Source organism: Eutrigla gurnardus (assembly GCF_963514095.1).
Source record: "Eutrigla gurnardus genome assembly, chromosome: 16".
In the NCBI taxonomy this organism is placed as follows: domain Eukaryota; kingdom Metazoa; phylum Chordata; class Actinopteri; order Perciformes; family Triglidae; genus Eutrigla; species Eutrigla gurnardus.
In genome coordinates, this window is record NC_139927.1 from 19,710,659 (window position 1) to 19,725,481 (window position 14,823).

A 14,823-nucleotide genomic window follows, 5' to 3' on the forward strand; every position below is an offset into this window, starting at 1 on the left:
CACATGTGACGGATGTGAAAGAGTCACAGTGGTGAACGTTATGCTGCCTGTAACATCATCCAGCATGATGGTTTTGTGGTGAGTCAGTGATGGTCTGGGGAGGCATATCCTTGGAGGGTCACACAGACCTCCATGTCATAGCCAACGGTACCCTGACTGCTGTTAGGTACCGGGATGAAATCAATTGTTAGACCAAACGCTGGTGCAGTGGGCCCTGGGTTCCTCCTGATTCAGGACAGTGCCCTGATCCAGGTCTGGGAGGAGATCCCCCAGGACACCTTCCTCCGACTCATCAACAGCCCAGATGTTGTTGGGAGTTCAGACAGGCACTCGGGGGCCAAACACACTACTGAGATATTATGATTAGCCCTCAGTGGGTTGAGGATTTTGGTTTCCATTGAGCATTGTTTCATCAATGGAAGACCAGCATACTTTGTCCACCAAGCTCTGATGTTGGATTTAAGTGTTCCCATTCATGTTTTTGAGCAGTATAGATTAGACCAGCAACTCAACAGTTTTTGTCAATGGAGTTTGATGGCTTTGTAAAGCCGTGAAAATATTTGAAAAATAACATACACTTGATCACACTGATCTTGATTTTACATTGCTTTGCTCCTGTGCTGGTACTCCTATCTGTTTCCTCCACAGTCTCTACTACTCTACTGTAGTAATACACTGACTATGGAGCAGAACCTCAAACAACCACACTTCAAACTGACCCTTTAAAAGGTTTCCTCCCTTCCTGCAGTCATGCATACAGCAGCAGAGACTTGGCCCAGCTCCCCCTGCATTCGTGCATCAATGTGGTGACTGGTAAGATGGTGGGCATCGAGAGGAAGTCCAAATATATCCGTGTGTCCGGTGGTGGGAAGGTGTCCTACGATCACCTCATCCTCTGTACGGGCCTGCAGTACCGGGTGAGAAAATGACACAATCACTTTTCATCTTCTAATATGAGGATCAGTCCCATGTCGCCTTCAGAGCAGCTCAGTAATTCCTGCACCAGCTGTGTGCACATTAGTGTGCAAATTGTAGGCCAACTCACCAGTGACGTCATGGTTTTACTGCAGATATATTGTCATATATCGTCCACTCACAAGCCGCTCGATCCTCATCAACGTGTGAACAGCAACAAGTTAACGTGACATCTTAATTGTGACAGCTGACAGTTCAGGCTCGTTAAGCATCTTCTCAAATGTGTTTGAGCTTAGAATTCATTTTTTTATAAGAGAGACAATTTTTTTATTTTGGGCTGTACAAATAAAATCGACTTGAACCACATTTACTCAAGTAAAGTATATGTCTACATATAAGGTACTTGTACTTTAGTATTTCCATTTTCTGCTACCCAGAGGTAAATATTGTACCTTTTCCTGCACCATATATATCTGGCAACTTCAGTTAATTTTCATTTTGCCATTTATCCCCTTCCTATCTAGTGAAAACCATGTATCTCCAGATGTGTTGATGTTGAATGTTTGTGTAAAAGTGAAGGATAAAGTGTTCCTTCATGTGTTGAGAAAATAAACTATAAAAAGACACTTTGATCAGCTGGAAAATGCATCGTCACAAAGCTGAAATCAGGCCTTTTAGAGATACGTGGTTCTCACAGGACAGATGACAATCTTAGAAAATATGATGAATTTCTGCAGATTAAATTAGTTAAAAACAGCAACATACACATGAATGCAGCAGTAATATTAATCCTGAAACGTCATCTATAATAGTAAAACTCTGACAGGTCTGATGTAATTATTCAGTGCGTGTCGTGCGATGCTGTAGGTTCCCGGTCCTACTGGTGTGGATGTGAGCCAACCCGCCACAATCAGCCAGCTGCCGGCTCAGCCCAGATATGTCGGGCCCGTCCCCTCCAACCTCTTCACCCTCAACCACCTCCACGACTGCATGGCTGCTCGCCGCTGGCTGTGTGCCAACTTTGTAGAGCTGGAGGGTAAGTGAACACACGCACACACACACACATGCAGAACCTAAAATTAATCAGTAGTAGTATGTCATTACTCAGACAGTCAGTGCTGTAGTGCCCCGGTATAATAAGCAGCTAATTAGCTGCAGAGAAATCTTTCATCTCTGCGAATCAGGTCGGCCTCTTCCATCCATTTCCCATTATCATATCACTTTCTGAGAGCCAGGCTTTTCAGAGCAGGAAAAAAAACAGTGTCATTAAGCAAAATGAATCTGCTCTCTGAAGGAATTGTGCAGTGATCGAGAGTGAGGCTTTTATATTGACTAATTAGTTGATGCCAGTCAAAAAGGAAACCCATTAATAAATGCAAATTGCCATGGCAGACTCCAGCAGATAGATACTATGTTTATTTACATATTTGAATAATTATAACGGAAAGGAACAGAGTGAATGTAAATTCTAGCATTGCACTAAAGCAGATGTAGCTTTCTTTTCTATCTGGCTCAGCACTAGCACTAATGGATACTTTTCTTATGGACAACAAATACTAAATCTAGTGTAGTGTTGGTCCATCTCTGAATACTCTCGGACTTCCTGTCCTCCAAACCCATTGGTTCCTACTGAAAACATAAGTCTTTAATAATACAAATGTATAGTTTCATCAGTATTTTCCTAAAACGACTACTCACTGTAGTTTTAACCAAACAAACAGGAGGAAATAGTGCATTAATGGGGACTATTTTCAGTGGCAGATTAATGCACATTTGGTGCTCTAGTGAGTATTTCTGGCAGCATATGTGGGATTGAGTCCAAATAAACCACGTTGTGTGTGTTCATGGTGATGAAGGAACAACAGTCAGGCGCATTCAAGCACTTTAATGGTTTTAAGAGAACAAGAGGAATAAACAAAAAAAAAAACAATACTTGGTTGGTTTCGGTCTTTTCCTGGAAATCCTGTACATGCTAAGTTTTGCAAACGGCAATCTTACTTACAAGTGTTTGCATGGCCAGGCTTTTCTATAAAGGGTCCTAATACATAGAATGGACTGCCTATTGAACTAGAAAAGGCATGGGATGGAGTTGGGGTATTTGGAGGAGGAGAGGAGGACGCTGAACAACCTGTTATCCATCATGGATAATCCTGACCACCCTCTACACCACACACTAGTCAGACACCTTCTCCAACAGGCTGCTCCAGCAACAACAGATACAGGAAATCTGCCACAAGCCATCACACTCCATAACAACTCTGTGTCTGACAGAGAAAACTCAGAACCCTATTTCCATAGTAATAGGTATTGTATATCTCTTGTATAGTTTATTTTCAATTATTGTTTATTGTATAGTTTGCACTGTGTGTGTGTGTACTGTATACACTGTATATATCTTGTTTTTCTATTTATGTTATGTTGTACAAAGTGTCTTTTGCTGACCGACTGCTGCTGTGTCAAAATAATTTCCCAGTCTGGGATTAATAAAGTAATTCTATTAGACCTTTATTAAAGTGGCTAAAACCAAGACCAGTCTATCTCACATCCCTGATAGAGGATACATTGTTTTTTTAAGGCTACAAAAAGGGCAATAAATTCCCACAAAAATGTTGGCACACCACTTTGTTGTTTGGGGGAATTAATTCTCTTTTTTGGAAACATAAAAATGTGCTTCCTTGGGTAGTTTATTGTCGTGCGCTGGCCTTGATGGTTCAGGAGCAGCAGAGCTCCTCTGTTTCAGCACCACGGACAGAGACGCTGAACAGCAGCCTGCGTTCGTCAGTAACACTGGTCTCTGTACTCCAACTGCAGTCGTTATTTACTAGAATAAAAAAAATGTACAGCAGTAAAAGTACCACTGTAAAAACCCGCCATTGCAAATAAAAATCATGCATTCAAATACTTACTTAAAAGAAACCATCTGAGAAATTTAGAGGCTAAATGTCTCTTTCAACAGCTGATAACTCATAGCCAACTGAAACATAACAACACTTTGTTTTGAGAAGAGTTCACATAAAGGTCCAGGCTGCTTTTAATTTTCCCCGAATGAGAAATTGTAATATGAAATGTAGCAAACACAGTTAAAAATACAATAATGACAAAATCAGACCGGAGTTTCTTCAAAGGAAGTTTGACACAATAATAATAATAATAATAATAATAATAATAATAATAATAATAACAACAACAACAACAACAACAACAATTAAGTGAGTTTTATTAAAAGTGCACTGAAATAACTGTAGTGGGTAGTATTCTTCTCTCTTATGAGTCATCTTAGAACGTCTGTTAGTCGTAAACAGTAATAACAGCTGACCATCTTTCAGTTTGACACATTGTGTGGCGACTCTTTAGCCTGAGTCATACTTTATTATTATTGGTTATAATTGGAGAGCTCTGTAAAATACATTTTTGTTGGGGGGGGGGGAAACTAACTGTATAACTTTTTGCTATAAATGGCCACTTCCTGAACGATAGTGTCTCTGACTAAACTCTCATTTTGTCAAAACGTTAAAGTTCCTCTGAAAGACTGTGAGACATAACTAGGGGTGGGATTCATCTTGGGAGTCCCAAGATACGATGTTATCACGATGCTTATGTCACAATAGACATTAGACATTTTGCGATATGCTCTGTAGTGCCATCACATACAATATATTGTAATTTATTAAAAAAGTTTTATCTGATCAGACAAAATGTTCACTCGGTTCATCTCACCATCATTTTTATTGCAGAAAAGTATGTTTGTCAGTCATTCCACCTTTGTTTTGACCGACTTCCTGCCAATTTCGCTAACTTGACCCATGACCACACCATAAAAAAACTTAGTTGACTGCAAAAGCCATTGTTACCAGCAGGTTTAATTTGTATTTGCAATATGAATAGATTGTAAACATTGATACTTAGAGACCATGTATTGATACAATATTGTCGCTCAAAATGTTGCGAATGTGTTCTTTGTGTCTCTCCAGATAATGCCGTCATCTATGGAAACAGCCTCGACGTCTTCTGCACCGTGGAGACTTTGCTCAGCCTCGGCGTCCGGGGATGTCGCATCCATCTCGTCCTCACATCTCCCGAACCCGGCGTGCCCTGCTTCAGCGACCCTGCTGTGGAGAAGGCTGTGTGGGCGGCCGTGGAAAAGGCAGAGGTCCAGGTCCACCGTAGCTGCCTGCTGGCCCAGATGAACAACGGAGAACACCCCGATCCTCTCACATCTGTTTCATTCACCACCGACACGGAGCCCCTCCATCTGCAGTGTGGAGTAAGTCAGAGTTTCCTGGTGACTTGATTTACTGCTTATTCAGTCAGTTTTTATAAGAGAAAACAATGATGGTTTACTGGCTCGGTGTCTGCTAACAACATGATGAATTCACCAGCATGTGGCTGTTGGTTGGATGTTAATTTCCCTCCTGGAAGCAGACTGTGTTTGTCAAGCACAAAATGATCCTGGTGTGTTTCCCATTTTCATTGTCTCAGACAGTAGAGGATCACCATGCAGATGGACTTATTGTCTTAATATTCTATTCTTTTAAGTATTGTATGAACTGTTAAACCATGCAGGTTCCAAAAAAAAACAAAAAAACACAAAAAAAATTAAACAAAGAAATATATTGACATATACTCAACGATACAGTGAGGAAAACTCCACATGGTACTTTAACTCTACCTAATGCTAACAATTTAATGTTTTAATTTACTTCAAATGTAAGTCCAGCTCAACCAGTGTAGTCACCGAGTTCTATTTTCAAGATTCGTTCTGGCTTTTTAAAGAAAACATAAGCAATCCAGTTGACAAAACATTCTTAATTAGGAGGTTTATTTGCATCCAGTTAAATCTGCTCTTCTGTCAGCAATTTAAAAGCTGAAGATGACACTGATTAATACACAATTCATATTTAGTCTTTTGTTTAATCTGTCAAATATCCACAGTGTAAAAGTGACATGTTGGGGTGTCCAAAATGACACCCACACCCATTCACTAAACTTTTCACCCAGCACATAAGCTGAGGAAAAGTTTCCAGTTTGCTTCCACATTGTGTTGCTAATTAGTGTTTCTCTTGAGCGATACATGGCTTTACATTGGGATGACTTTAAATGAAAATCACTATTCTGGCCTCTGGATAAACAAAACCTTTATGGTCTAAAAATGCATGCAACAAACAGTAATAGTTGACCTTGTTCGCTGCCGGATGTCTCTTTTGTAATGTTAGCTGTTAGCTCCGTTATTAGGCATGTAGGATTGTGCTGCCCCAATTTCAACATATTTTTAGGGAAATGTTTATCATCCCCAGGACATCGGGACACGGTTAGTCTCGAGCCCTGATCTGAAAACCAGCTCTGTCATGTTTTCAATATTTCTGCATCGTCGTGTTACCGAACTATCTACTGTCGTGACATCGCTAGCCAACAATAGTGACTTCCTGCAGTCTTGTTGTCAGGGGGCAGGCACCCAGCAAAATAAGCAAAATAAATGTTCCAAAATCATAATTTATAATTTTGACATTTTTTTTATTGTACAAGGTGGTTAACAGGTGGTTGGCAGGTTTTCTTATCTTTTGGACAGACAGGCTAACTACTTCCTACTGCTCAAAGTCTTTCGGCTAAGCAAACTGACTCCTGGCTATTGGTTCACATTTACCAGAGAGATATGAAAGAATTCATTTTTTCATGTAACTCTTGGCAAGATCGTGAATGTGTATTTCCCAATACTGTGAAACCCTTCCTTTAATAAAGAAACAGCCATAGAAGAATGAACACGAGGGACGTTTGCAACAGGAAGACTGCCGTTTGTGTAAGATGTGATTACACTGAACTTGATCATGAACTCACAAGGAAATATGTTTTTATTTCCCCCTATCAGGTGTTCATTAATCTCTCCAATTTTGGAGTTGACTACGACGCCTTCCAGAGCATCAACAAGTCCTTCTTGAGCTTTGACAGCAGACTCGTCATAAACACCTCTTTCTACACCAGCGATTCAGCCATTCTGGGTGCCGGGCCTCTCACCAAATTCTCACGCCGCTACTACACAGACGAGTGGTCACACGCCAACGTCAACTCCAAGGAGGTGGGCCGGGACCTGGCGGCCACGTTGTTGCCCCTCTTCGACCCGACTCTGGAGCCAGCGGTCGAGTCTCCACCAGAACTGGATCGCCTTGTACCGCTGTACAAACAGGCCAAGATTCAAGGTCAGATTTCAAGTCTGGGAAATATATATTTAATGAGTTTTAAGGATTGAGGACTTCTACAACAATGTCTGGAACCACTGTATTAGAATTCTGGCCTCAGTGACTGTGTGCTGCTCTTTAACTGGACTGAGACAACGTTCATTTAGACATCCTGTTAGTCCTCATCCTTGAAGTCTCTTTTTCTTGTGAAACTGAAATATACAGTTTGAAACACTACTGATAAAACATTAACCTCACTTTTTTTGTTGTTTGTTGAAGTATGTCTTCTTCACTTCATTGTTGTTCTCTAAGCCATAAGACCTGGCCTGATTACGGCCCCCAAAGTCCAAAAAAACACCCACTGGAGCTCAAGTCACGGCGCTCCCAAAAATGAATTACACATATGATATTTGTCAATTGAAAAGATAATTTTGCAAGTCAAGAAAGTCTGTCGTAGGATCATTCATTTTTGTGTGAAAACGCTGGTGATCTACATCTCTCATCTCATACAATGTACGTCCAGGCTGCAATCTCTGAAAAGTGAAGCCTATTCAAAGTGCCTTAAACTTGCATTCTCTCTGCTGGCCATCAGGGGGCGACTCTTCTGGTCGCAAAAAGAAGTCTGATTGCACCAAAGCCTATGAGAAAATGAGCCTACTTCTCTGTTGATTTATTATCTCAGTAAACATTGTAAGCAAGCACCTCCACAGTCCAAATATGGTCTCTTCCTTCACTGGTTGCAAAAAATAAAAATTGCGGCCGCAAAAATGCCAACGTTTTCAAAAGGCATGATAATACTAGTTATTAGATATTCATTTATCATCGTCATCATTTTATCATAAATACAACATTCCTTCACTTTCATCAGCAGATCTCAGGTTTCCAGGGTCTGTCAGTTCACCTCGTTGCTCTGCTCTGCGTCCTTCCTCCCGTCTCTCCGGGTTTGGGTTTGCAATATTTTTTTCATTATGCTTTTATGGAACATTTTCCAATCTTTCAAACACCCACCCACATCCAATTTTATCATGGTGGACACTCAAACCGTAGCAGGGAGTAACAATGGTGCATTGTGCTGCCGTGTATTCACGGAGTAACCAAGGCCACTCCACGGGTTAAATATACACAACAGCCACTCTGCTTACCCTTCTCTCAGAGATGAAACACACATGAACTTTTCAGAGAGATTTCAGCGTTCACGGGGAGCAGAGCGGCCGTATCGTCGCCTGCTGTCTAGGTTCATGGCCTCAGCGCTGTTTTCCTCTGTGAGTGGACGTTAACAGTGAAAGGCATGTTATGATGGATCTACTGTTGTCCCAGTTTTGTGCCAGTCCATGTTGCAGCACTGAAACGAAACATTTTCAGTTATATGAATATTCTTCGTCTGGTGGAAGCACCTTTTCTTTACACTGACACTATGATTGCTCTTTTTATCTGCTTACCTTCTCTGAATTAGGGATAGACCGATTATCGGCGCCGATATTCAGCATTTTGACAAAAGTAGTGAAAGAGAAAGTTAAATACATAAATGGCACAGAAGAAGTACACTATATACACACATATTTAGGGCAGGGAGAGGAAAGGACCATTGCTGGCAAAACAAAACGCCCATGGACACTACTCAAAAGAATATCCATATTTCATAGACAGAAGCAGCTTATTATTATTATTATATTATTATTAATATTATTATATTATACATGTTGCAATTCTGAAAAGCTGTTTAATAAACATATGCTTAAAGGCATTTAAAAGAAGTTAAGTGTTGGTGTTTGTATAATTCAAAATTTTGACACCAGTATTTTCACTTTTACTGCAAATGAATATCGGCTCCGAATATCGGTTATCGGCCTCCTTGACTACTAATAATCGGTATCGGTATCGGCCCTGAAAAAATCATATCGGTCTATCTCTACTCTGAATATAAATTTACTCAACAAAATGGCAGGTGGCATGTCACAATTGTGTTATTATCGGCTGCACGGCCACCCATAACCTGATCGAAATGCCGCAATAAATTCAGCAAAGCCAACGGAACATAAAACAAAAGAAACTTGTAACACAACACATAAAAAGTGGACGGATAAAGCACTCTGAAATGTGGCGGCAAAGTCACCACCTTTCTGAGGTCAACTGCTTGTTTCACTGTAGAGACGAGCTCTGGTGGTGCGTGCTGGTCACTACAACATATTGCATCAATACAGTGTCATAGAAAGTTGAAGGTCTGTATTAACGTCAGTATTCTTTATTCATTCTTTTATTCTTTATTGTTTATTTCAAAGATAGCCCCTTGAGATGATCAGAAAAATCTCTCTGCAAAAATGGAGGTATAGACATTTGTACAAGCATACTATACACCCATATAAATAAATTTTCTTGCATGCACAAGTAAAGTATACAGTACATATTTGTACACAGATACATATATATATATATAGTATAGTGGACCAAAGGAAAGCAGGTATGAGTAAAATGAGTCCTAGAGAAAAGGTAAGATGGATCAGAAACAACAGCAGAATGTTTTAAAATGCGTATTTAAAGATGATTTGAAGATATGAAAAGAAGTGATGGACCTCAGTGAGGACGGAAGTTTGTTCCAATCTGATGGAGCTGTGAATCTGAATGCCCGACGACCAATTTCTTTGCTGATTCTAGGTGTAACTAGAAACAGATGGTCCATGTGCCGTAGGCTGTATTGAGAAGTAAAAAGGATTAAAAGTTGTTTCAAATATAAAGGGAAATTGAAATAGATACATTTGAAAATAAGTGTTGACCAATGGAGTTGCCAATTCAAGGACTCATACATTAGGCAGTGATGACTTCTATAAGGACACCTGAGCACAAATCTACAAAGACTATTATATCATAAATTAAGAAGACGGAGATTTGTTTCAAAGGTGTTACCATAGATAACATCAGCATAGTCCAATATTGGGAATATTAATTGCATTATAATTGTTTTCCGGACTTCTTGTGAGAAGCAGTCAGCAGAACGATGAAGTGATTTCAGTCGAGTGCAAAACAACATATTATATGATGTTTTCTTATTCAAAAGAAGCTTATTTGAAGAGAACCATATTTGAACCAGATTGAAATCAGATTGTAGAGAGTGTTGAATTTGTAAAATATCAAAGCTGGAAGAGTATAATACAATGTGAAAATATTCTTCTTCACACTGTGACAAGGAAATCATGAGAGTTCATCATGAAAGTTGGCGGGCCGACCTAGACTCTAGCTAATTAATCACTAATACTGGATAAGTCATGGACATGAGAATCATGGGAGTTTTCCTTTGTATCAAGTAACAAAATAGTTTTAGCATGACATGCTTGACTTTATTTGTCAACATTGCACAAAACTGAAACAATATATCATGCAGCTCTAATTGACTCCATGATTGCTGATTGCTCTGAATTTTGATTGCCAGTGGCAGTCTGCTAACCCATAACTATTATGATCCAGGGTTACACCTGATAATTACATTACTGAATATTCATTTACTCTACAAAATGTCAGTGAACTAGTGTTGTCACGATACCAACGATACCAATCGAAATACATGTTGGTACCGGTACCGGTACCAACATGTATTTCGATACTTTTCGATACTTTTTCAAATAAAAAGGGAACGCAAAAAATGTCATTACTGACTTTATTTAAATAGAAAATCTTAGAACAATAACATTAATCAGCAAATAAAATAAAATACCACAAAGACAAGCTTTTCTAATGCACACAATTTAAAAATAATGCATGTATGCATTTTACAGCTCTGGAAAAGAATTAAGGGACCACTTCAGATTTATTGTAAATCAGCATGGCTGCATGAATGGCAAAAACTTTAAAAATCACTGTGAACATATAAATACAATAATATAATATAAAATATAATAATATAAATAAACCAGCTCTATTTTTTTCTTCCAGGGCTACTTCTGTTAAGAGTGAAGGGCGGTGGCGATTGCTTTTAGCACTGAATGTGGCTTTTCTTCCTGAGTAAATGACCTGTCGTTCCCTGAGCTCAGTGTGGAGGTCTGGGGGCTTGTCCTTTAAGTGTTTGACTAAGTCGGAGGTGTTTCCGCCGTTAGCCATGCATGTTTTAAACACCGTTTACACAGTGGTGCATCGGCGTTAACTGCCTCGCCTTGCGCATTTGTTTTTAAGCTAAAGTACGGCTATATCGCACTTCGCGCCCCTGGTTTGTCCGCAAGTTGCGGCGTGGTGACGGTTGCAGCAGCCATTCTCCTCTCCGTGCCCCCCCCCTCTCTTTCTCTCCAACGTCGCTCTCTCCAAGCTTTGCTCCGTTTGTTGCTCCAGTCCACGCTGCTCGCTAACTTGCTAGCTGTACCCTCCGGCTTGCTTGCTTTTTCTTTTTATCTCCCCAAGCTGCGGCTCGCTCCTCGTCCTCTCAGCTGTAGTTACAACGCGGTGACGTCACGCGGCGAGTTCGCCGCGCTGTTGCGGGCGCTGCCGGCGGCGCTGCAAGTACCGGTCCCGTCCAAATGCAATATAGTACCGTTCTAAATGCCTCAGTACCCCAGTACCAAATTAGTACCGGTATACCGTGCAACCCTACAGTGAACTGTTAAAAAAGACCCGTCATACAAGGTGGCATCTTCAAGCCATTGGTTAATCTGACCAACAGTTGAAATCCAAACATAATCTGTGTGTTAACAATGATATAAAACTGAGCCCTACGTCACTTTCAAGAAGTACAACATGGTGACAACATTAAATCTATGAACCACATCCCACTTTACCCCTCATCATGTTTCCCCTCTCTCCTCAGGTGGGAAGCTGCCTGGAGGATCCAACTACCTGCATGTCACCAGACCGTCTGCTACCCGCCTGACCGGTCCTCCTGTTAAACATGTACGTCTGTCAGGAAATGAACGGAGTCGTGCGTTGATGTTTCTTGTCTTTTCACTTGTGAACAAAAACACTGACATGTTAAAAAGCAAACCAGGACTCCCTCAACAGGAGCAGGACTCTCTAACTGGTGTGTTCCTCCATTTAAAGGTACAGGAAGGCGGCATCGTGACGGGACAAGTGGAGACGGGCGACTACTTCTGTTTACATCTGGACCTCCACGATCTGGTGGAGACGCTCACCTGTCTCTCCCTGAAGCCCCTCCCCGTCTCCAATTACCTGAGTCTGTACGGGAAGCACCAGCAGCTGCTGGGCCAGCTGTCCACCCGCTACCACCAAGGCCTGATCCAGGACCTGTACAGGTGGGAGACACAAGGAGAGCACCTATCAGATAACAAGGGTCTGCAGACAGTTCATGGGAAGAAATACTGAAAAGTAATCTTTAAGCACGAAAATATATAGAAGCCAACTGGTGTTTCCATTTTGTCAACAAAACATCAATCTGGTAAAACTTTAAAAAAACAAATCAGGTTTTGTTTTTAACGTTTTTAATGTTTAGTAGGCTGAACGGTGGACTAGTGGGTAGCACTGATCCTGGTTTGAGTCCAGGTTTGGGTTCCTTCTGTGTGGAGTTTGCATGTCCTCCCCGTGTTAGCGTGGGTTCTCTCCAGGTTCTCTGCATCCTCCCACAGTCCAAAGACATGCAGTCTAGGTTTGTTGATGACTCTAAGGGCACACTCACACTGCACCAACAGCGCCGACCCAGCCACGATTTAGCCTAAAGTCCGGATTGTTTGGGCGGTGTGAGCGCTCCATTCCGTACTTAAGAACAGTACTCTTCCTCGGCCCGGCACGCTTGGAAGAGGTAGATTTGAGTACGGTCCATGCACGCGCACATGCACGGGTACGCAATGGTGACATGACATAGGCTTTAATCGATAGACCGTCCCTCTCATTATCGCTCAGTGTTCAACTCTGATCTCCCCCCGCTATCGAGACGATTTATGACTGAACATACTGTTGATGACTGACAGCGGGATTCTGGGTCGGGCTTGGGGCTTCAGACTCGTGGTGTGAGCGGTACCGGAGCGGAACCAGACCGGTACGTTTACTCTAAATATGTGCAGAGGAACATGTCAGTAAAGTTTCAGTCGTGTTCTCTGTGTTCTCTCTTGTGATGACTTTGAGGCATCCTTGAAAACAACATCAAGTCATACGTGTGTCGTATTTCGACGTGATGACGTATGAACAGGCAATCAGGCCGAGGCCCGTTTGGGCTGGAGCAGCGTGAGTGCAAGCCGGCTGGGGACGGTACGGATCGAACGGGCTGGTGTGAGTGTGCTCTAAATGTCCCATAGGTGTGAATATGAGTGTGAGACCTGTCTGTCTCTACATGTCAGCCCTGTGATAGACTGGTTACCTGTCTGTCTCTACATGTCAGCCCTGTGATAGACTGGTTACCTGTCTGTCTCTACATGTCAGCCCTGTGATAGACTGGTTACCTGTCTGTCTATACATGTCAGCCCTGTGATAGACTGGTTACCTGTCTGTCTCTACATGTCAGCCCTGTGATAGACTGGTTACCTGTCTGTCTCTACATGTCAGCCCTGTGATAGACTGGTTACCTGTCTGTCTCTACATGTCAGCCCTGTGATAGACTGGTTACCTGTCTGTCTCTACATGTCAGCCCTGTGATAGACTGGTTACCTGTCTGTCTCTACATGTCTCCCTGTGATAGACTGGTTACCTGTCTGTCTCTACATGTCAGCCCTGTGATAGCCTGGTTACCTGTCTGTCTCTACATGTCAGCCCTGTGATAGACTGGTTACCTGTCTGTCTCTACATGTCTCCCTGTGATAGCCTGGTTACCTGTCTGTCTCTACATGTCTCCCTGTGATAGGTTAGGATAGATAGAGTATTTCCCTCATTGACATTGTATGAGTTAGAGCAATCCATCCTGGTACATGTAGACCGAGCCAGTGCAGCTCTGCAGCAGAAGAGATCAGCTTTCCTGCTCAATATAGCAGCAATGGGGAATATATTTCCCTAGTGGACTATTTTTACCATCAGCTCTGATTGAACATCCACATAAAAGGTGGTGAATTTTCCCTGCAATGGTGTTTTAGAGTTGATCATTTCCTGGAAAATGATGAATATTGTTGATGACTCGCCCGCACTCGGGGTCGTATCAATTTGCAGCCAATGAAGGGATAAAAATATAAACACAGACCTACCTTTGGGATGCATCACTGACATCGCAATATTATTTCTTCTGCGATACATATTGCCATATGAAAGAATGGAACTGCACGGTGGTGGGTGAAGTAGTTAGCATTGTCGCCTCACAGCAAGAGGGGCAGCCTTCTGTGTGGAGTTTGCATGTTCTCCCCGTGTTAGTGTGGGTTCTCTCCGGGTTCTCTGCATCCTCCCACAGTCCAAAGACATGCAGGTTAATTGATGACTCTAAATGTCCCGTAGGTGTGAATGTGAGTGTGAATGCTTGTCTGCCTCTACATGTCAGCCCTGGGATAGACTGGTGACCTCTAACCTGCCTTCGCCCGACGTCAGCTGGGATCGGCTCCGGCCCCTCGTGACCATGAACAGAAAAATGGGAATATTCACCCTACAATGTGTGGGCAACACTTTCAAGTTAAATGCATCAATCTAGTTTTCTTTTAAGCAAACTTAAGAGGCTTTTAAACAATTCAATCAACCAACACATTGGTTGTGTATATGAATGCTGATGACACAGCAAGTCACACCCACAAGTAATGGTTAATGAGACGGGTCCGTGTTGTGTCGGGACGCCGCCACAGACCCACGATGCACTGAGGACAGTCGGCGCCGTTTAGAGCGGGCGCTCTAGAGCTCA

General features: G+C 42.0%; 1 protein-coding gene across 1 annotated transcript in view; it reads left to right on the forward strand.

The window, feature by feature from the left end:
* cfap61 (cilia and flagella associated protein 61) overlaps positions 1 to 14,823 on the forward strand; it is a gene marked incomplete at its 5' end in the record, with an annotated part of 42,370 nt that overhangs the window by 24,655 nt on the left and 2,892 nt on the right. Inside the window, 6 exons of the mRNA XM_084030628.1 lie at positions 749 to 917; positions 1,783 to 1,951; positions 4,887 to 5,179; positions 6,779 to 7,106; positions 11,872 to 11,954; positions 12,102 to 12,313. Of these exons, the coding sequence (XP_083886754.1) occupies positions 749 to 917; positions 1,783 to 1,951; positions 4,887 to 5,179; positions 6,779 to 7,106; positions 11,872 to 11,954; positions 12,102 to 12,313 (1,254 nt within the window). The remainder of the gene's footprint in view (positions 1 to 748; positions 918 to 1,782; positions 1,952 to 4,886; positions 5,180 to 6,778; positions 7,107 to 11,871; positions 11,955 to 12,101; positions 12,314 to 14,823) is intronic.